The following is a 21,995-nucleotide window of genomic DNA, read 5'->3' as shown; positions in this document are numbered from 1 at the left end:
TTAAGTGCTAGGAAAACTGAACAGCTAAGTGTAAAAGAATGAAATCTGAACACTTCCTAACACCATACACAAAAATAAACTCAAAATGGATTAAAAACTTAAAAGTAAAGCCAGAAACTATAAAGCTCTTAGAGGAAAACATAGGCAGTACACACTTTGACCTATATCACAGCAAGATTCTCTCTAACCCACCTCCTAGATTAATGGAAATAAAAACCAAAACAAACAAATGGGACCTAAAAAAACCTAAAAGCTTTTGCACAACAAAGGAAACTATAAACAAGGTGAAAAGGCAACCCTCAGAATGGGAAAAAATAATTGCAAATGAAGCAACTGATAAAGAGTTAATCTCCAAAATATATAAGTAGCTCATATAGCTCAGTATCAGAAAAACAAACAACTCAATCAAATTAAGGGCAGAAGACCTATAAACAGACATTTATCCAAAGAAGACATAAAGATGGCCAATAAACACATGAAAAGATGCTCAATATTGCTCATTATTAAAGAAACACAAACCAAAACTACAATGAGGTATCATCTTACACCAGTCAGAATGGAGATCACCAAAAAATTTACAAATAAATGTTGGAGAGGATGTGGAGAAAAGGCAACCCTCCTGCACTGCTGATGGAAATATAAACTGATACAGTCATTATGGAAAACAGTATGAAGATTCCTTTAGAAACTAAGAATAAATCTACCATATGACCCAGCAGTGCCACTACTGGGCATATACCCTAAGAAAAGCACAATTCAAAAAGACACATAAACCCCAATGATCACTGCAGCAACATCTTCAATAGCCAGGACATGGAAGCAACCTAGATGTCCATCAACAGATGAATGGATAATGAAGTTGTGGTACATTTATACAATGGAATATTACTCAGCCATAAAAAGGAATGAATTTGAGTCAGTTGGAGAGAGATGGATGAACCTAGAGTTTCTTATATAGAGTGAAGTGAGTCAGAAAGAGAAAAACAAGTATTGTATATTAACACACACACATATATATATGGCATCTAGAAAAATAATACACTGATGAACCTAGTAGAGAACAGACCTGTGGACACAAGGTGAGGGAAGGTGCGAGTGGGGCAAATTGAGAAAACAGCACTGACATACATAGACTATCATGTGTAAAATACATAGTGAGAAACTGCTAAATAATACAGGGAGTCCAGCCTGGCGCTCTGTGGTGACACAGAGAGGTGGGATGGGGGAGGGGAGGGAATGAAGGAGAGGGATGTTTTATAAATATATAACTATGGCTGATTCGTGTTGTTGTATAGCAGAAACCAACACAAAATTGTAAAGCAATGCTTCACCAATTAAAAAATAAATAAAATTTTTAAAAACTAAATTATCTCCTAAAAGCATCACAGCACCAATTCACATAGCATCAGCAATGTATAATTTCAACAGTTTCAATGGACAATTGTCTTTTTTCCCCCCATATAATTTAATTATAAACGCTATCACTATTTTCAGTTCTCTGATGACTGGCAATCCGTGTTTCCATTCATACAGTGTACTCACTTACATAATTCACTGATTCTTTAATTCTCTCTTTTTTAAATACAATAACTGTGCTAATTCTATTTACCTGTTAGGATTGATTATTTATTATTTACTAAATTTGCTAATCTTTACATATGTGCCTCACGTCAGCTGCGAAAAGTGGTAGATGGTTCATCCACAGATGTGGTCTTTTATGACAAGTTCTACAAAAAGGACAGAGTAGATTCTGAAAGTAATGGGATGGGGACTGGCCTCACCTGAAGTCCTGGAAGAGGACAAATGATAAGTGGACTGGCTACAACTGCACCGAACCCCACATTGCTTTCTTTTTATAAGTCTTTTATTTTATTGATTTATTTTTATTATTTATTTTGCTGTGCTAGGTCTTAGTTGCAGCATGTGAGATTTAGCTCCTCAACCAGGGATCGAACCTGGGCCCCCTGCACTGGGAGTGCAGTCTTAGCCACTGGACCATCGGGTAAGTCCCAATAGTCTTTTATCTTATTTTTAATGGAAGATAATTACTTTACAATATTGTGATGGTTTCTGCCACATATCAACATGAATTAACAGTAGGTATACATGTGTCCTCTCCCTCTTTTTTTTTCCCCTTTATGTCCTCTCCCTCTTAAACCTCCCTCCCCACCCCATCCCTCTGGGTTGCCACAGAGCACCGGCTTTGGGGTCCCTGCATCATACAGCAAATTCTCACTAGCCACACACTTTACATACGTAAGCATGCTTCAGTGCTACTCCCTCAAATCATCCCACCTTCTCTCTCCCCTACTGTGTCCAAAAGTCTGTTCTCTATGTCTGCATCTCCACTGCTGCCCTGTAGGTATGTTAATCAGTACCATCTTTCTAGATTCCATATATATGCATTAATATATGATATTTGTCTTTCTCACTTACTTCACTTTGTATAATAGGCTCTAGGTTTGCTTCATGCTGCTTTTCAATAAATAGTATTTGCAATATCAGGTGGGGGGTGGTGGTGTGTGTATATATCCATTAATTTTTTTCTCATAGCCACAAGTGTAACTTTTGCAACATTTTCCCCTTTGCTTTACATTTATTGGAGTATTTTTCATGTTAGTTTCATTTTAAATCAATAGTCCATTACATTTTTGTGATTACCAACTTCTAGCCAAGTAAAAGAAACTGAGATTAATGAAGCTTTACTATAAGAAAGATAAAATAAGAGTAACAAAGTGACTCTAATGAATTTAAGGAAAATGTCATATTTGCTAGCCCGTGCACTCTGTAATGTGTTGTTAAAAACAACATGCTAGGAAAGATAATTATATATTTTAGCTCAGCACAAAAAGTCTGGAGGAGGAGAATTAAAGAGCTAAAAATTCAGTAACCAGAGCATAAAAGTTGACAAATAAGGCACTCCTGTGACAAACTGCAGCATGCAGTGCTGGTAAGATTAATGGCAAAACTCTGTTTCTTTCTTAACCAGTAAGAGGCTATAATAAGAAAGCAAGAAAAATATAACTCAGCAACTCCTATCTGCATCTCTAACTTCAAATAAAAATAAAACAAAATTCTAAGACATTTTCTCATCATCCTGGGAGAATATTTATTAGAGCATCAGAGAGAGAGAGAGAAAGAAAAGTACATACAAAAAAAGTTTTTGGCTCTTGTGTTTCTCTGTACTTAGGCATTACTCTTCAGGGTGCAGACTTTGTTTTCTGGAAGGGCTAATTTCAAAACAGATGTTTACTACTTCAAACTTAGCTCCCACAGAGTGTAACAGAAAAAATCCATTCTGAATAACAGAGGGCCATCAAAAAGGTCTTGTACATAACTTTTAATACTCATATTAAAGATTCTATTTGGAGTTTATCATTCATAACTTCAAACTGACAGAGAAAATGACCAAATTCACTTTCTGAACTATCAATTTAACAATTAAAAAATGTGAAGAACTCAGCTTTGATGATGCGATAACTACAAATTCAGAGACTGTCTGAAGGGAGCAAGAGCATCAATCCTAACACTGGCCAGTGTGCACTAAATATATAAACAGAACCAAACAACACCCCACTAGACATAAGAGAAATGTCTTCCATGGGTCTTTATAAAGAGGACAATATAATGTAAATGTAAATACAATATAATGTATAATGTAAAACAATGTTCTCAACAATATCTCAACCGTGAATACAATATACCTCATTGGATAATTACATATAATGTTATAGCTAAAACACTGGAATGAATGAGCCCTAAGTAAACAGAAGCTAGAACCCTTTGTGACTTAACTGAAGGTCTGACACAGCAAATGACTGTCTTCCTGATAACCTTCACTGATACTTTCTAAGTATGATCCAACTGTATATGATTGAGGCAAACTGAATAGACATCAATTCAGGAGTCAAAGTCAGTGTTGCACAGGGTTTGGGGAGTATCTGCACTGGATCCTCAGAGCTGTCCTCCACTACTGAAGAAGTGGTACAACCTGGTAGTTAAGAGCAAAAAGCCAGGAGCTAGACCACCTGCATCAGAACCCTACCTTTGCTCCTCAAAAGAAGTAGGAGCAAACTTTGGCAAGTTACTTAATCACATACTACTTCTGGAACTTCATATGTAAAATGAAGATAATAATGATACCTATATCTCACTATTATAAAAGTTAAATAACTTGTTATAAAAGATAGATAAATAGAAAGTACTTAGAACAAAACCTGGAATATAGGATGCTAACTATTATTATAAATCTGAAGAATTATGAAATAGCACAGGCTGGTTAACTTACACAGTTACTATTTAAATAAACAGAATCTAATCAAGAGTTTATTTACACTGATTTCTTTTAAACAAAGAGGATCCAAAAACCAACACTGTGGAAACACAATAAATCTTGCCTTTTTTTGAATGGTATGAAATACTGTGTTTTAGTGATGATTCATAAAAAAAGCACATATACATATGTATGCTCTCTCTATATATAGAGATATATATATATAGTGTGCATGAATCATACACTTTTAAGATCTTTAAGTAGTATTGTTCTTTTGCTATGTTCTTCATCTCCACTATTCTGCCACATAAATTTATGGATGATATACCCACAGCATCTATATTGGACAAGTTAATTTTATTAGGTAAATGGACTGAAAATTTTTAAAGAATTTCTGTAAATTCATTGTTTTAAAAAACCATTCAGTCAAATTCATAGCAGTATATTATAATATAAGCAAGAGGCAAATAGGATTCAAAACAATTGAATCTGACAGGCAATGTATACTCACTTTCGCTGTAGCAGAAGGCAGTAATCAACTATGACAGGTACCATATCCTGCAGAGAAACAATAAAGAAAGCATCAGAACCACATCTCTGTCCAGTGGCCCCCTGGATAGACACAACACATAATAAAAGTAGTCTGTTTCAAGTACTGTTAAACTGTTGGGAGAATATAACTTGGCACTATACTTTTGGTAAGCAATTTGGCATTCTGTGTCAAAAGCCTTAAAAATGTGAAAACACTTTTACCCAGTAATTCTATCAGGAAATATATCCTAAATACATTTAAGAAGAAAAAAAATTAAAGTATTAAGATATTCTCTACAGTTCTATAATAAAAGAAAGGGGAGAAGGAGGCAGAGGGGAGGGAGACATTGAAATTAAATATACAACATGGGAAAATAGTTAAGTAAATTTGCTATTTAATTTAAATTTGCTATTTAAATAAAATATTATGTAGATATTACAAGTTACTAAAGAGCTTACAACATTATAACAACCTTGACAATGTGTAATTATCTCACAATTTTGTAAAGAAAATCTGCAAGGAAAGAAATAGATCAAATTAATAATACAATACAGTTAGTTGGTCCTACTGGTGGCTCGGGTGATTAAAGTTGTCCATATTTTGCCACAATCCTCCAAAACCAGCTATTTTAAGGTTGCTTTAATTTCTCAGTTTCAAAATATTTTGATTTTTTAAAATTCATCATGCATAGACTCAAATCAAGTAAATGGCAACCCATAATTTTGGCCTTTTTAAAGAGAAACCGTGTGAGGAAGGAGCAGTAGCTTATTATGACTAGAACTTGTCAAGTACCCAAGCATTAACATTTCAGCAGTGCTCTTTCATTTTCTGTTAGCTGAGGAGCAATGGTTTCCTTTAAATATCCTGGAAGACCTAGATTATGTGCAGAAGAATATCCCATCAGAACAGAGGAGACACTATGTGAAGAAGAGAATACCACAAGCTTAACAATCCTTTGACAAAAAGAACAAAAACTGAAGAATCCTTATTATCTGAGAGAGAAGTAAGCGAAAGAAGGACCTATGATTCTGAAAGGCTATTCTTGCGCCATCCATCCTGCTTCCTTTAGTTATCAATATTCCTCACGACTACATTAGAATCTTATTTAGGTTCTTCAAAATCAGAAACTAAAACCATAGATTTGAAATGTGTTAGAGCTGTATTAAGTCTAAACCCTGAGTGAGAATACAGAGTGAGATGAATAATCTCCAGGAGAAAAAAAAAAAAAAAAAACCTTCTTAGAAACATTGGGGAAATTTAATAAACACTCTTTAAAATACATAGTTGAGCTCCTCCTGCCCCAAAATAGGGGCAATACCCAGGGTTTAAAATTGAAAAGGGAACTGCAAACCAAAACAATAAGCCCTGAGCTGTCACTCAGACTGTCTTATAAATTTGTTATTCATGTAAGAGCTTGGGTTTTAATGTCAGAAACAAGCTGAGGCCTTGATTCTTGCAACATAAAGAAGTGAAACAAAGACCCTCCTAAAACCAGGATTCTTAAAAGGTATCTCCTTAGAAAAAGGAAATTAGGGGGAAAATAAAAAAACTGCCTATAGGCATAGAAAGATCACAAGAAACGCTGTCTGTCTCTGCCTGGATGCCTGGACTCAGTGGGGATAAATTTGTACTCTCTGAGAATTTATAACCAAGATCCTGCCTATAGGTGGATATGGAACTTGAATTTACTCTGTCTCCTTAGTATGGGAATAATCAAGTCAAGGAAGCATAACTACTAACAAAGCTAGTGGAGGTGATGGAATTCCAGTTGAGCTATTTCAAATCCTCAAAGATGATGCTATGAAAGTGCTGCACTCAATAATGCCAGGAAATCTGGAAAACTCAGCAGTGGCCATGGGACTGGAAAAGGTCAGTTTTCATTCCAAGCCCAAAGAAAGGCAATGCCAAAGAATGCTCACACAACTGCACAACCACACTCATCTCACACGCTAGCAAAGTAATGCTCAAAATTCTCCAAGCCAGGCTTCAGCAATATGTGAACCATGAACTTCCAGATGTTCAGGCTGGTTTTAGAAAAGTCAGAGGAGCCAGAGATCAAATTGCCAACATCTGCTGGATCATGGAAAAAGCAAGAGAGTTCCAGAAAAACATATATTTCTGCTTTATTGACTATGCCAAAGCCTTTGACTGTGTGGATCACAATAAACTGTGGAAAATTCTGAAAGAGATGGGCATACCAGACCACCTGACCTGCCTCCTGAGAAATCTGTATGCAGGTCAGGAAGCAACAGTTAGAACTAGACATGGAACAACAGACTGGTTTCAAACAGGAAAAGGAGTACGTCAAGGCTCTATATTGTCACCCTACTTATTTAACTTATATGCAGAGTACATCATGAGAAACGCTGGGCTGGAAGAAGCACAAGCTGGAATCAAGATTGCTGGGAGAAGTATCAATAACCTCAGATATGCAGATGACACCATCCTTATGGCAGAAAGTGAAGAAGAACTAAAGAGCCTCTTGATGAAAGTGAAAGAGGAGAGTGAAAAAGTTGCCTTAGAGCTCAATATTCAGAAAACTAAGATCATGGCATCCAGTCCCATCACTTCACGGCAAATAGATGGAGAAACAGTGGAAACAGTGGCTGACTTTAATTTTCTGGGCTCCAAAATCACTGCAGATGGTGATTGCAGCCATGAAATTAAAAGATGCTTACTCCTTGGAAGGAAAGTTATGACCAACCTGGACAGCATATTAAAAAGCAGAGACATTACTTTGCCAACAAAGGTCCATCTAATCAAGGCTATGTTTTTTCCAGTGGTCATGTATGGATGTGAGACTTGGACTATAAAGAAAGCTGAGCGCAGAAGAATTGATGCTTTTGAACTGTGGTGTTGGAGAAGACTCTTCAGAGTCCCTTGGACTGCAAGGAGATCCAACCAGTCCATCCTAAAGGAGATCAGTCCTGGGTGTTCATTGGAAGGACTGATGTTGAAGGTGAAACTCCAATACTTTGGCCACCTCATGCGAAGAGCTGACTCATTTGAAAAGACCCTGATGCTGGGAAAGATTGAGGGCAGGAGGAGAAGAGGATGACAGAGGATGAGATGGTTGAATGGCATCACCAACTCGATGGACATGGGTTTGAGTGGACTCCGGGAGTTGGTGCTAGACAGGGAGGCCTGGCGTGCTGTGATTCATGGGGTCGCAAAGAGTCGGACATGACTGAGCAACTGAACTGAACTGAATCAAGCCAAGAAATGAACATAAAAGGTGATTGTGAAAAAAGGATACTCCTAGGGCACTTGAAAGATGAAAATTCCAGAAGCAGTATTTGACACAGGCAAAATAAGACCTGAAAAAGTCCCACTAAATATGTGCTCAAAATAAAAAATTTTAAAGCACCTCATGAAATAATGTACCATAAGTAAATGGCAGCAGAAACTGCAAACAACAGGGGGAGACCCATAAAACTTCAAATATTATAATTACTAGGTAGAATTATTAAAGTATATTCAGAATTATTAAAGGCATAAAATAAGGAATTAAGTGCCTAGCCTAGTATTAAGTACTAAGGATAAATGACAGGGATAATGGAGAGTGAAACCACCAGATTAATACATGCAGACAAATCACTCTGCTGATTCTATAAAGGGAGGATCTGGAAAACCAAGACTGAAGATAGGTGGCCATTACAGTCCAAGATGAAAACAGGAGATTAAACTGGGGTAGTGAGAGTAGGCACAAAAAATGGCAGATAGAATCAATAACTATTTATAAAGAAAAACTGTAGAGGTTGGTGACAGACTGGTTGTGGGCAGGAAGGCGTAAGGAATCTATGAAACTGCTAAGTTTCTAGTGTGAGTGATGGTTAGACGACGATGTCATGAAATGAGATAAGGAATAAAAGAGGGAGTATCAGAAGGAAGAAGCTTAATGTAGCCTGGGCTATCATAATAGCTTTGAGGAACACCTTTACTTAGATGTTGAACAGTAAGCAATTGGATATAGTAATCTGAAACACCTGCAACAGTTACACACTTCTAAGTTATGAGAGGAAATATTATACATGAATAAAACTGTCCGGCAATAACAAGGGAAAAAAATCAGTGGACAGTGAACTACATCTTGAGGACGACCAGTATTTATGACACGGTCAGAGGATGGAAACAAAATCCAACTCAGGAACAGTCACAAAGGTTTAAAAGTTAGAAGAAGAGAAAAAGAAAAAAAGAGAAGAGCATACAATCATAGATATCTACAGGATACAGAATTTAAAAAGGAAGGAGTGATCATCACTGTTTAATACAGCACTGGGGATGAATAAAAGATGAACATTTTATTTACAGATTAGGATATCATAAGTATCAGTAGTAAAAAGGTGTTTTATCTTCGTGATTAGATGGTAAGCACAGTAATGGGTGAGAACCAGCTTGCAGAGGAGAAAGGTGAGAGGGGAAGGAGGAGGAGAGGGGGAGGAAGAGACAGAGAAAACATCAATATATGCATAATTGAAATCCCTGAATAAGAAAACTAAAACAACAAAATAGAATAAATAGTTCAAGATACAATCCAAGAAAACCTTCCTGAGATTTTTTTTTTTTTTACAGTCGTCAATCTACATATTAATAGCGCAGGGAAAAAATGACCTAGGTTAATTATTCTGAGACCCAGTAAAGTTACTGGATTACCCAAACTAAGTAGCCAATAAATAAGATGAATTTTGAGAGAGGACAAAAAGACACCTGGCTAGCCTCAGATTTTCCCACAATAGTATTCGATGACAGAAGATAACAGAACAACATTTTCAAGATCCTTAAGGAAAGGCAAAATATTTTTCAATATAAAAGCTAGAGACCAACAATTTGAAGACTCAACAACTCAAAAAACATTGTTCTCTTGAGGCTTCCTTTGTTTTTTTTTAACCTCTTCCGTATTACTTTACTTTCGGCCAAATCTTGACCAAATAGCCTCCATATCTGGAAAAAAAATGGTGTGTCTTTTATTAAACATTTGTCCCCTTCTGTTTAGAAGCCTATCATTTTATAGCCAAGAATGTGAAGCATGATATTCTTCTTCATGAAAACAGTATGAATTCAAATAACATTTGAAAAATAAAGACATTTCAAAAGATAAAATGTCCTCCATAATTTTACCACTAAGAGAAAATATTATTTAAAACTATTCTATTTCTTTACCTTTTGCTAATCATTTAGCATAATTAAGATGATATCAGTTGTTCTCAAAGTGTGACTCATAAGAGGACCACAGGACATCTTCAAGACTCAAAGTTTTGTGAATTCAAACATTTTCATGATATTATAATCTTAATAATAATATGAATATTTCACTTTTATTATTCAGCGTGTTCACATTTGCAAATATAATGCAACAAGGGTCAGTTAAACTGCTGTCTTCTTAGCCTGAATCCAAGCAGTGGAACCAATCTATACTAGCAGTCATCATATTCTTCACAGTCATACCCTCAGAGGAAAGGAAAAAAATGCCATTTTCACTCAAGACTGCCTTTAGGGGGTTCCTCGGTGGTCCAGTGGTTAAGAATTCACCTACCAATGCAGTTGGACATGGGTTTGATCCCTGGTCAGGAACAATCCTGTTCCTCCACCATAACAGGAGAAGCCACCGCAATGAGAAGCCCACACACGGCAACTACAGAGTAGCACCAACTCACCGCAACTAGAGAAAGGCTGTGAGCAACAACAAAGACCCAACGCAGTCAAAAAACAAAAACAAAGACTGTCCTTGATGAAGCAGTGCTTTTTATTACTTTTATTAAATCTCAACCTTCAAGTTACATTAAAAAAAAAAAATTCTGTGTGATGAAACAAGAAATAGGACTAAAGCACTTCTGTTGCACCACAAAGCACTATAGTTGTCTCAACAAAAGCACTTGTGCAACTGTTTGAGTTGTGAGCTGAACCAATCACTTCTATCATGGAGTATGATGATTGACAGAAAAAGATTTCTGTTCAGACTTGACTGTGTTATGAAAATTTTTTCAGAAATGGAACACAGTAAAGCTGTCACTTTAGGGGAAAAAAAAGGAACACGTTGCTAATGATTAAAATTCAAGCTTTCAATTGAAAATAAGAATTTTGGAAATCATACAGCCACCACTGTGAGCTTTACAGCTTCAGGGTAGTTAAAGACTTTACTGATGAGACTGGAGGTGATTCATTAGCCCTTGTTTTTTTTGGGGGGGGAGCCTCATGGCATGGCTTGTGGAATCTGTTTCCCAACAGGAATTGAGCCTGGGCCCCCTCGATAGTGAGAGTGCAGAGTCCTAACCACTGGACCACCAGGGAATTAGTCTTTCTTGAAGGAACTGATTCAGCAGCCAAGAAATGACTGGGGAAACTATAGTAAAAGCACTGGCAATCAGCAGGAACTATATTTAACTTAAAAAGTAAGCCTAAAACAAACAGACACCCTGACAGTGAGGAAAAGACTTATATGAAAACAAATTGGGAGGAGAAAGGAAAAAAAGGTTGGAGGGAGATTAAGTGGCCTCATTGGTATATTGGTAGTTAAAAGATATCCTTTAAAACTCACAAACTTAGAAGTAGAAACATTTTTAACAGTATAAAAGATAATGGATAAAATCTGGCAACAGAGGAGGGGTTGAGGAGGAAGAATAAAGAAAATTATGCTAAGGAGAAAGAATAAAGAAAATTATTTAATAACAGAAATGACTAATGCCCCCCCCTCCACAAATAGCGGATGACGGGAACTATACAATACTATAATTACAAACGCAATCACTGGAATAAAAGACACAATCTTAAATATCAGAAGTATACACATGTAAAAAAGTAAAGTGGTTAAAGGTTTTCTTTTAAAAAAATAAAAACAAAAAAATATTTAATTCACCTAAGATTTTCAGATTGAAATCTGAAAAAAGCAAAAATCTAAAATCTTTAAAAAAAGCCAACCCTCAAACTCCATGCAAAGAAAAAGAGGATTGTGATCAGATTAAATGTTGCTTATCAGCTAAAGTAAAATTCAGGCTAAAATGGCACTAAGTGAGTAAATAAATCATCATGAAGATCAATTTCCTATTTCTATATGCCAAATTACAACATGGTACATTCTATATTATACAGTGCTAATGATCCTAAGGCTTAGAAGACAGAAGGAAAAATAGAGAAAAGAGCACTGTACCAGGGCACTTGAATTTACTTCTCACTATCCCCAAGAAACTGGGTGGATGAAAAAAGGGTAAGGATTTAGGATATCTAACAATTTTAAAAATATGACTGATAATGAACTATTCTCTGTGAAAACACACAAAACACTATATTTCAAGTGCTAATGGAACACTAATGAAAAGTGATCATACATTGGGCCACAGACACACCAAAAAAAAACCCCCTAAATAAACTCCAAGAAGTAGAATCAGTACACAAAACATGATCTGATCCCAATACAAAAAAACTAGAAAGGAATCACACATCAGAAAATAAATGTTCTTTCCACCTAAAAAATAAACTTTCTCTAAAACTCTTCAAAGAAGGAATACTTATCACATTTGAAGATTATAAAGTCAATAATGACAGTGGTACATACTGAATTGATTCTTTACTGTCTGAGCCACCAGGGAAACCCATGCATACCGGAGTGGATAACCTATCCCTTATCCAGGGGAACTATCTTATCCAGGGGAACTACCCGACCCAGGAATTGAACCAGGGTCTCGTCCATTGCAGGTAGATTCTTTACCAGCTGAGGTACCAGGGAAACCCACTGAACTGATAGCTTTAAAGAAATCTATAAATTAACATTTTTAGAACACTCCAACATCAGCAAAACATACATTTTTCTTAAACAGGCAGGACATTTACTAAGATAAATGATATATTTTAGACCATAAAGCAAGTTTCAAATTTAAAAAGATTCAAGTCATACAAAGTATGTTCTCAGACCACAATGAAATTAAATCAGAAATTAACAAAATAAATAACAACAGAGATGACATCGCTATAGATTCTCCAGATATGAAAAGGGCAATGAAAATGTCATAAGTTGTTGTTGAATGATGAAACTTAGATGAAATGGCTGAATTTCTTTAAAGATAGAAAATATCAATGCCCACTCAAATAGAAATAGAACTACATAATCTTCTAAGAAAATGTACTTTAAAACTTTCCTACAAAGAAAACTCAAGACTTTGATAACTTTCAATGGTAAATTTTATCAAACATGTAAGGAATAAATATCAACTATTATAAATTATTACTAAAAACAACTCTTCTATAACACTGAAAAGGAGGTAATAATTCACAACTAATTCTATGAAGTCAGCATAACTCCAACACCAAAACCACACAAAGGCATTACAGGAAAACAAAACAGATTACCATTCTTCATGAACACAGATATTCACATTAGAAAGGATAATGTCTCATAACCAAGTGGATTTACCGAGGGAATGTAGAGCTGGTTTAAAACTCAAAAAAAATCGATATAAATCACCTACTTAACAATGAACTATGGACGGAGGTTTGTGACACTATACACAAGACAGGGATCAAGGAAAAGAAATGCAAAAAAGCAAAATTGCTCTCTGAGGAGGCCTTACAAATAGCTGTGAAAAGAAGAGAAGCGAAAAACAAAGGAGAAAGGGAAAGATATACCCATTTGAATGCAGAGTTCCAAAGAATACCAAGGAGAGATAAGAAAGCCTTCCTCAGTGATCAGTGCAAAGAAATAGAGGAAAACAACAGAGTGGGAAAGACTAGAGATCTCTTCAAGAAAATTAGAGATACCAAGGGAACATTTCATGAAAAGATGGGCTCAATAAAGGACAGAAATGGTAGGGATCTAACAGAAGCAGAAGATATTAAGAGGTGTCAAGAATACACAGAAGAACTGTACAAAAAAGATCTTCATGACCCAGATAATCATGATGGTGTGATCACTCACCTAGAGCCAGGAATGTGAAGTCAAGTGGGCCTTAGGATGCACACTACCAACAAAGCTAGTGGAGGTAATGAAATTCCAGTTGAGCTATTTCAAATTCTCAAAGATGATGCTGTGAAAGTGCTGCATTCAATATGCCAGCAAAGTTGGAAAACTCAGCAGTGGCCATGGCACTGGAAAAGGTCAGTTTTCATTCCAATCCCAAAGAAAGGCAATGCCAAAGAATGATCAAAGAACTGCACAATTGCACTCATCTCACACGCTAGTAAAGTAATGCTCAAAATTCTCTAAGCCAGGCTTCAGCAATACATGGCCCCTGGACTTCCAGATGTTCAGGCTGGTTTTAGAAAAGGCAGAGGAACCAGAGATCAAACTGCCAACATCTGCTGGATCATCAAAAAAGCAAGAGAGTTCCAGAAAAACATCTATTTCTGCTTTCTTGACTATGCCAAAGCCTTTGACTGTGTGGATCACAATAAACTGTGGAAAATTCTGAAAGAGATGGGCATACCAGACCACCTGACCTGCCTCCTGAGAAATCTGTATGCAGGTCAGGAAGCAACAGTTAGAACTGGACATGGAACAACAGACTGGTTCCAAACAGGAAAAGGAGTACATCAAGGCTGTATATTGTCACCCTACTTATTTAACTTATATGCAGAGTACATCATGAGAAACACTGGGCTGGAAGAAGCTAGAATCAAGATTGCTGGGAGAAGTATCAATAACCTCAGATATGCAGATGACACCACCCTTATGGCAGAAAGTGATGAAAGTGAAAGAGGAGAGTACAAAAGTTGGCTTAAAGATCAACATTCAGAAAACTAAGATCATGGCATCCAGTTCCATCACTTCATGGCAAATAGATGGAGAAACAGTGGAAACAGTGACAGACTTTATTTTGGGGGGCTCCAAAATCACTGCAGATGGTGACTGCAGCCATGAAATTAAAAGACGCTTACTCCTTGGAAGGAAAGTTATGACCAACCTAGACAGCACATTGAGAAGGCAATGACACCCCACTCTGGTACTCTCGCCTGGAAAATCCCATGGACAGAGGAGCCTGGTAGGCTGTAGTCCATGGGGTCACTAAGAGTTGGACACGACTGAGCTACTTCACTTTCACTTTTCACTTTCATGCACTGGAGAAGGAAATGGCAACCCACTCCAGTGTTCTTGCTTGGAGAATCCCAGGGACAGGGGAGCCTGGTGGGCTGCCGTCTATGGGGTCACACAGAGTTGGACACGACTGAAGTGACATAGCAGCAGCAGACAGCATATTAAAAAGCAGAGACATTACTTTGCCAACAAAGGTCTGTCTCGTCAAGGCTATGGTTTTTCCAGTGGTCATGTATGGATGTGAGACTTGGACTATAAAGAAAGCTGAGCGCAGAAGAATTGATGCTTTTGAACTGTGGTGTTGGAGAAGACTCTTCAGAGTCCCTTGGACTGCAAGGAGATCCAACCAGTCCATCCTAAAGGAGATCAGTCCTGGGTGTTCATTGGAAGGACTGATATTGAAGCTGAAATTCCAATACTTGGCCACCTGATGTGAAGAACTGACTCATTTGAAAAGACCCTGATGCTGGGAAAGATTGAGGGCAGGAGGAGAAGGAGACGACAGAGGATAAGATGGCTGGATGGCATCACAGACTCAACGGACATGAGTTTGGGTGGACTCCGGGAGTTGGTGATGGACAGGGAGGCCTTTCATGCTGCGGTTCATGAGGTCGCAAAGAGTCGGACATAACTGAGCAACTGAACTGAACTGAATTAACAAATGAAAAAAATCATATCAAATGGTGAATCAAGTATATCTTACAAAATTCAACATCCATTCATGAAAAACAACTCTTAGAAAAACAGAGAGGGAAATTTCCATGACTTAATAAAGAGTATCTGCAACAAATATGCAACTAACATTACACTTAATGGTGAAAAATCAAATGTTTTAACTCTGACTGGGAACAAGGCAAGAATGTCAGCTTTCACCACGCTTATTTAACAAGGGAAGAAGTTCCAGCCCTAGAAATACTGCCCTGGAAGTTCCAGCCATCGGCAGGGGCAGTGTTGGGGGTAGCAGGGGAGAAGGCACAGATTAGGAAGAAAAATAAAACCGTTCCTGTATGTGGATAACATGGTTATCTACATAGCAAATCCCAAGGAATCTACACAAAACTTCCTAGAACAAAGAAGTGAGTCCAGCAAGATTGCGGGATATAAGACAAACACAAAAACCAACTATATGCTATTAGTGAACACATGGCCACCAAAATAAAAAATTCAATCCCATCTACAATTGCAAAAGAAAAGAAGGGAGAAGGGGAGGGAAGACAGGTAGGAAAACTGACTAGGTATAAATCTAATACATCATGTATAGTAATTATACTGGAAGACACAACATAGTAAAGATGTCAATTCTGCCCAAATTGATACATAGGTATAATATATTGATAATTTCTATCAAAATCCTCACAAAACTTTTTGTACAGACAAGAATATTCTATAATGTATATGGAAAAGAAATTACAAGAGCTGAAATAATTTTGATATGAAAAATAAAGTGGAAGAATCACTTTATCTAATTTCAAGACTTACTATAATAGCTATAGTAACCAAGACTGTGGCATTGGCAGAAGTACAGACACATAGATCAATGAAACACAAAGGAGAACTGAGAAATAGACCCACACAAGCACACCCAACTCATTTTTGACAAAGGTACTAAAGCAATTCAGTAGGGGAAAGGTAGCTTTTTCAACAAATTGTGCCAGAGCACTTGGACATTTATAGGCCAAAAAATAAAAATAAACCTTCAATCTAAGTTATGTAAAATTTAACTCAAAATATCACAGATTAATTACAAACATGAAACTATAAAACTTAAAAAAACACACACACAGGAAAAAATCTTCAGGATCCTAGGTTAGGCAAAGAGTTCTTAGACCTGATGCCAAAGCATAAAAGGAAAAAGAAACTGGACTTAATCAAAATTTAAAACTTTTGCTCTGCAAAAGGCCCTGCTAAAAAGAGTAAAAAGAAAAGTTACTTACTGGAAGAAACACCTATTTGACAAAAAACTAGAATGTAGAATACATTTTTAAAAAATCTAAAATTATCAAAACTCAACAGTAAAATGGAAATCTAATTAGAACATAGGCAAAACACATGAACAAAATTTGACAGAAGTTAAACCACAGTGAGATATCACTACACATCTATCAGAATAGCAAAAATAAAACTGAGAGTGACTTCACCAAATACTGGTGAGGACATGGACAAACCGAATCATTCATATATTGTTGTTGAAAATATAAAATGGTACAACCACTCTGGAAAGCAATTTGGTAGTTTCTTAACAAAAAATTAAACATGCGGCTATTGTATGATCTAGCAATTGCACTCTTGAACATTTCTCTCAGAGAAATGAAAAAAGCTTATACAAACTTATATACGAAAGTTTATACTGGCTTTATTTTTAACAGCCCCAAGCTGGAAACAATGAAGATGTCCTTCAATGAGTGAATGTTTAATCATACTGTGGTATATCCATCCATACTATGATGGATAGTATGGATATGGATACTAGATGGATAGTCAAACTACTGACAGATACAACCACCTAGATGAATCCCCGAACAATTAAGTTGAATTCAAAAAGGTCAATCCCCAAAGGTTACATACTAAAAATTCATTTACCTAGCATTCTTGAAATGACAAAATGGTAGAAATGGAGAACAATTAATGGTTGCCAAGGGTTAAGAAAGGGGTCCGGGGGGGACAGGAGAGAAGTAGTCATGGCTACAGGGGGGCGTAATGAGGGATGCTTGTGGTGGTGATGATGTTTTTTGGTATCTTTACTGCACGGGTTCAATATCCCAGCTAAGTACTTGTACTATAGTTTTGCAAAATGTTCCCACTGGGAAAAACTGAGTTAAGGGTACAATGGATCTGTTTACATTACTTTTTGCAACTAAATGTTAATCTACAATGATCCTAGAGCTTCCCAGGTAGTGCTAGTGGTAAAGAACCCCCCTGCCAATTCAGGAGACATAAGAGATGAGGGTTCGATCCCTGGGTCAGGAAGATTCCCTGAAGGCAGGCATGGCAACCCAGTCTGGTATTCTTGCTTAGAGAATCCCATGGACAGAGAAGCCTTGCAAGCTACAGTGCACAGGGTCACACAGAGTCGGACACAACTGAAGTGACTTAGCATGCATGCACAATGATCCAAACATTTAAAATTTAATTAAAAGGACATTGCTAATTATTACAGAAATGCAAATCAAAACTATAATGAGATATCACCTTACTCCAGCCAGAATGGCTATCATCAAAAAATCCATGAACAATAAATGCTGGAGAGGGTGTGGAGAGAAGGGAACTCTCCTCAACTGTTGGTGAGAATGTAAATAGGTACAGCTACTATGGAGAATAGTATGAAGGTTCCTTAAAAAACCAAAAACAGAAACTCCCATGTGAATCTGCAATCCCACCCCTGGGCATATATCTGGAGAAAAACATGATCCAAAGTGATACATGCACCCCAGTGTTCACTGCAGCACTGTTTACAATAGCCTAGACATGGAAGCAACTTAAGTATACATCAATAGATAAATGGCTTTAGAAGATGTGGTTTATATATATAATGGAATACTACTCAGCCATAAAAAAGAATGAAATAATGCCATTTGCAGCAACATGGATGGACACAGAGATTGTCATACTGAGTGAAGTTAGACAGAGAAGGAGAAACATGACATCCTTTATATGTGGAGTTTAAAAAGAAATGATACAAATGAACTTGCACAACAGAAAGCGACTCAAAAACTTAGAAAATGAACTTATGGTTGGTTACCAGAGAGAAGGATGAGAGGAAGAGATAGTTAGGGAGTTTGGGGTGGACATGTACACACTGTATTTAAAACGCATAACCAACAAGGACCTACTCTATAGCCGTGGAACTCTGCTAGAGAAAGCCCACTTGCAACAATGAAGACAAAGCACAGCCAAAAATAAACAAACAGATGTATATAATTTAAAAAGAAAAAAAAAAAGACCACCAGTTCCTCTATGAAGCAAAACCCTCAGTCCATCCAGCCAGACCTGTCTACACATGCCTCACTATGAGATATTAGGAGATCAAGGACCCACATGCAAACTCCAAGTCCTCCTGCCTGTGCTGTGTGCTGCTTGCTTATCTGACTGTCTTGCAACACGGACACTGTGAGCAACATCTGCTTGAACAGGAGATTCCCCTCAGTCTCAAAAGCATACAAGGCCATCCCTGAGAAACAGATGAACATTTGGTCTCCAGAATTTTAAAAAAGTAAACATTTTTCTAATCTCTTCCTCAATACACAGCCCTATACGTGATCAAGTGACCAAAGAAGACTGTTTCTCTTGTTAGATATCTGTGTATATTTAAGATTAATTTTAAAAGACAACATGGATATGTGACTTGCATGCTGAGCTGAGAGAAGACCTAAATTTAAGCATGTCAATTGTCTGAGTGACTGAATGGATCATTTTATTGCATTGTGACTGTCTTACCATCTGCTGACTGAAGATATAATCTCTGGCTTTCCCTATTTCATGGGGATGATGTAAAAGAAATGAGATAGTAGATGCAGATTCCTTTGCAATATAACTAGAGCAATATAATTCTCATAATTTATATTCTAAAAATCAATCAGGCAATAAAAAATGCATTGTTTGATAATGATTCAAAATCTTAATTAAAGTCTAGAATATATATGTACACCAAAGCAGATACACATACCTAAACACACACACATACCACATCTCAGATAGATAGATCGACAGATCAATCCATCTCTGCAGGCGCTCAGAATTAAGCAGCTGGTATTCCAGTATTAGTACACAAACACCGTGAACAGCTATATATAAATAGCTCTCTGCATACGTAAGTGTGTATATGTATTTTTCCTTCTTTTTTCTTTTCAGATATCATTATAACAAAATAATCTGGTAAGAAAAAAAAAAAAAAATAATCTGGTAAGGAAAAAAATCTGACTCCCTAGAACCAACATTTTTAAACAAGCCTCAGAGATAAAGCAGTGTGCTGGACACCAATACTGTTTTTCCTTCTTCAAGTCATTTCAGGGAAGCATGAATTAGACAAGGAAAGCTCTACCGCTTCATCCTACATTCAGCTTTTAGTCCCTGTCCGTTCTTTGGCATGAACTCTTAATACAAAAATAAATGCCAACGGCTGCAATAACAAAGGCCTTGAATGTTCTTTTTGACATGGAAATGTAAAATGAAACTGGAAAGGGAGCCTGGTAATGATTAACGTAAGGTTTCACTTAAAAGATATTTTAAAATTATATAACTTTTCAAATCTTTTTAAGGTTGATTCATATTTTTTAAATGCTTTGGGTTTATTTATTTAACCTCTACTCTGTAACATGAACAAACAAAGATAAATGTAGCAAGATAAAATAACCAAAAATACATGAAAATGCTTCCACAGTTCACTTGGCAGCTTTAGAGTTGGAGAACACTGTTAGCAGAGAACTCAGATACCAGAAAAGCCAAAGGGACAGACTGTTTCCGGAGTTGTTAACTGTGTTGACTACTACTGAGGACCAATAAGATGAGGAATAAAAGGACCCAAGATCATTCAAATATGATTACTATGATTACCCTAAAATGAATTCATTTGTATTTTCACTTTTGTATATATTTTAGTATCTTCCTAAAACCACATTATTACTTAGGTCTTCTTTATTTCAAAGTGACCTAGCTGACAACATACTGGTCTGAAATTTTCAAAGAATAAACTGCAAGGTGTATAGAATAGGGTCAAGGTTCCCAAGTCAAAGAGGCTGGGTGCCTATTGTGATTTGATTTACTGTTATTCAACCTCCCTCTGCGTCTGTTTACACTTGAAAGCATCTGCAAAATGGGGATAAATAATAATACCTAATCCTCAAGTGTGTTATCAAGATTAAATGAGATGCCTGCCAGGCACAGAGCATACCGTAATACTAGTCATGACCGTGGACATCTGTGCTGCAAATGCTAAATTTTAGTCTCAGTTCAAACTTCCCAGAGTTAGATTGAAGACAGATTTAAAATGTGTTTCTTAAGGCAAACACAGTATACAAGATAAATTCATGTATTTTTAAAAGTTCCTTCAACAAATACTTATCAAAATCAAGGGCACTAAACCAGATGCTGGGAATAGAGGGGTGAAAAGATTAAAAAATGGTCTCTGAACCCATGCAAGTCCTTAGCCTTACAAAGTCTAGCTGGGGAAGACTGACACTGAATAAGTGATTTAAGTGACAATTTTTACAAAGAAATGAATCTGACAATCTGGACGTCAGAGGAAGTGATGTTTAAGCTGGCACCTGAAAATACATAGAAGCTGAAAAAAAAAAAAAAGGAAGCATTTTTTATGCATAGAACACACCATGGGCAAAGGCTCTGAGTCAAGAAAGATAGGTATACCAAGAATCTGAAAAGAACTCTGAAGTATGAAAGGGATACAGAGAATTAGGGGAATACAGGCAGGGATAGATCACACGGAGCCCTAGAAATTGCCTGGGAATTCAGTCTTTACTGTGGAACAATGAGAAGCCCTTAAGATATTTTAAAATCCTGAGAGTGTCATGTCTAAACGTAATACATTTCTCTCTGGCTGCTGTGTAGAAAATGGACTAAACTACAATAAGACTACAGGAAGATCAATGCAGAGGCTATGGTAATGTAACAAGAGAAGACTGATGGTGGAATAGGCCAGTGGTAGGCTAGACAGAATGATTAAATTGGAGGAATAGTCAAGATGCAGGAAAGGGAAAAAGTCAAAGACAAGAATCATTCAATTTACTTTAGGTGGACATGGATCCAATCACTAAAACAGAGGTCGTCAGATGAGGTTTTGAGAGGAAATGTTCATGAGTTTGAGAGTGAAAGTATCAGTCACTCAGTCATGTCTGACTCTTTGCGACCCCATGGACTGTAGCCCACCAGGCTCCTCTCTCTATGGAATTCTCCAGGCAGCAATACTGGAATAGGTTGCCCTTTCCTTTTCCAGGGGATCTTCCTGACCCAGGGACCAAACCCGGGTCTCCTGCGTTGCAGGCAGATTCTTTACCGTCTGAGCCACCAGGGAAAACCCTCATGAGTTTGAGGCACCTATAAAACATCCAAGTGAAGATGTAAATGGACAACTTAACTATAGGGATCTTGGAACAGAACAACTCAGGTTGGAGGTAATAGTAAGATAGTTATTTACCTATGTCACAAGTAATGATTCT

The 21,995-nt window shown here is 36.9% G+C and overlaps 1 protein-coding gene across 4 annotated transcripts in view; it reads right to left on the bottom strand.

The window, feature by feature from the left end:
* VPS8 (VPS8 subunit of CORVET complex) overlaps positions 1 to 21,995 on the bottom strand; it is a 288,453-nt gene that overhangs the window by 196,061 nt on the left and 70,397 nt on the right. For all 4 annotated transcript variants that reach the window (XM_061166734.1, XM_061166737.1, XM_061166735.1 and 1 more), the window contains one exon: positions 4,785 to 4,831. In XM_061166734.1, the coding sequence (XP_061022717.1) occupies positions 4,785 to 4,831 (47 nt within the window). The remainder of the gene's footprint in view (positions 1 to 4,784; positions 4,832 to 21,995) is intronic.

This window comes from Dama dama, chromosome 19 (assembly GCF_033118175.1).
Source record: "Dama dama isolate Ldn47 chromosome 19, ASM3311817v1, whole genome shotgun sequence".
Taxonomy (NCBI): Eukaryota; Metazoa; Chordata; class Mammalia; order Artiodactyla; family Cervidae; genus Dama; species Dama dama.
This window is presented reverse-complemented; position numbering and strand designations above follow the sequence as displayed.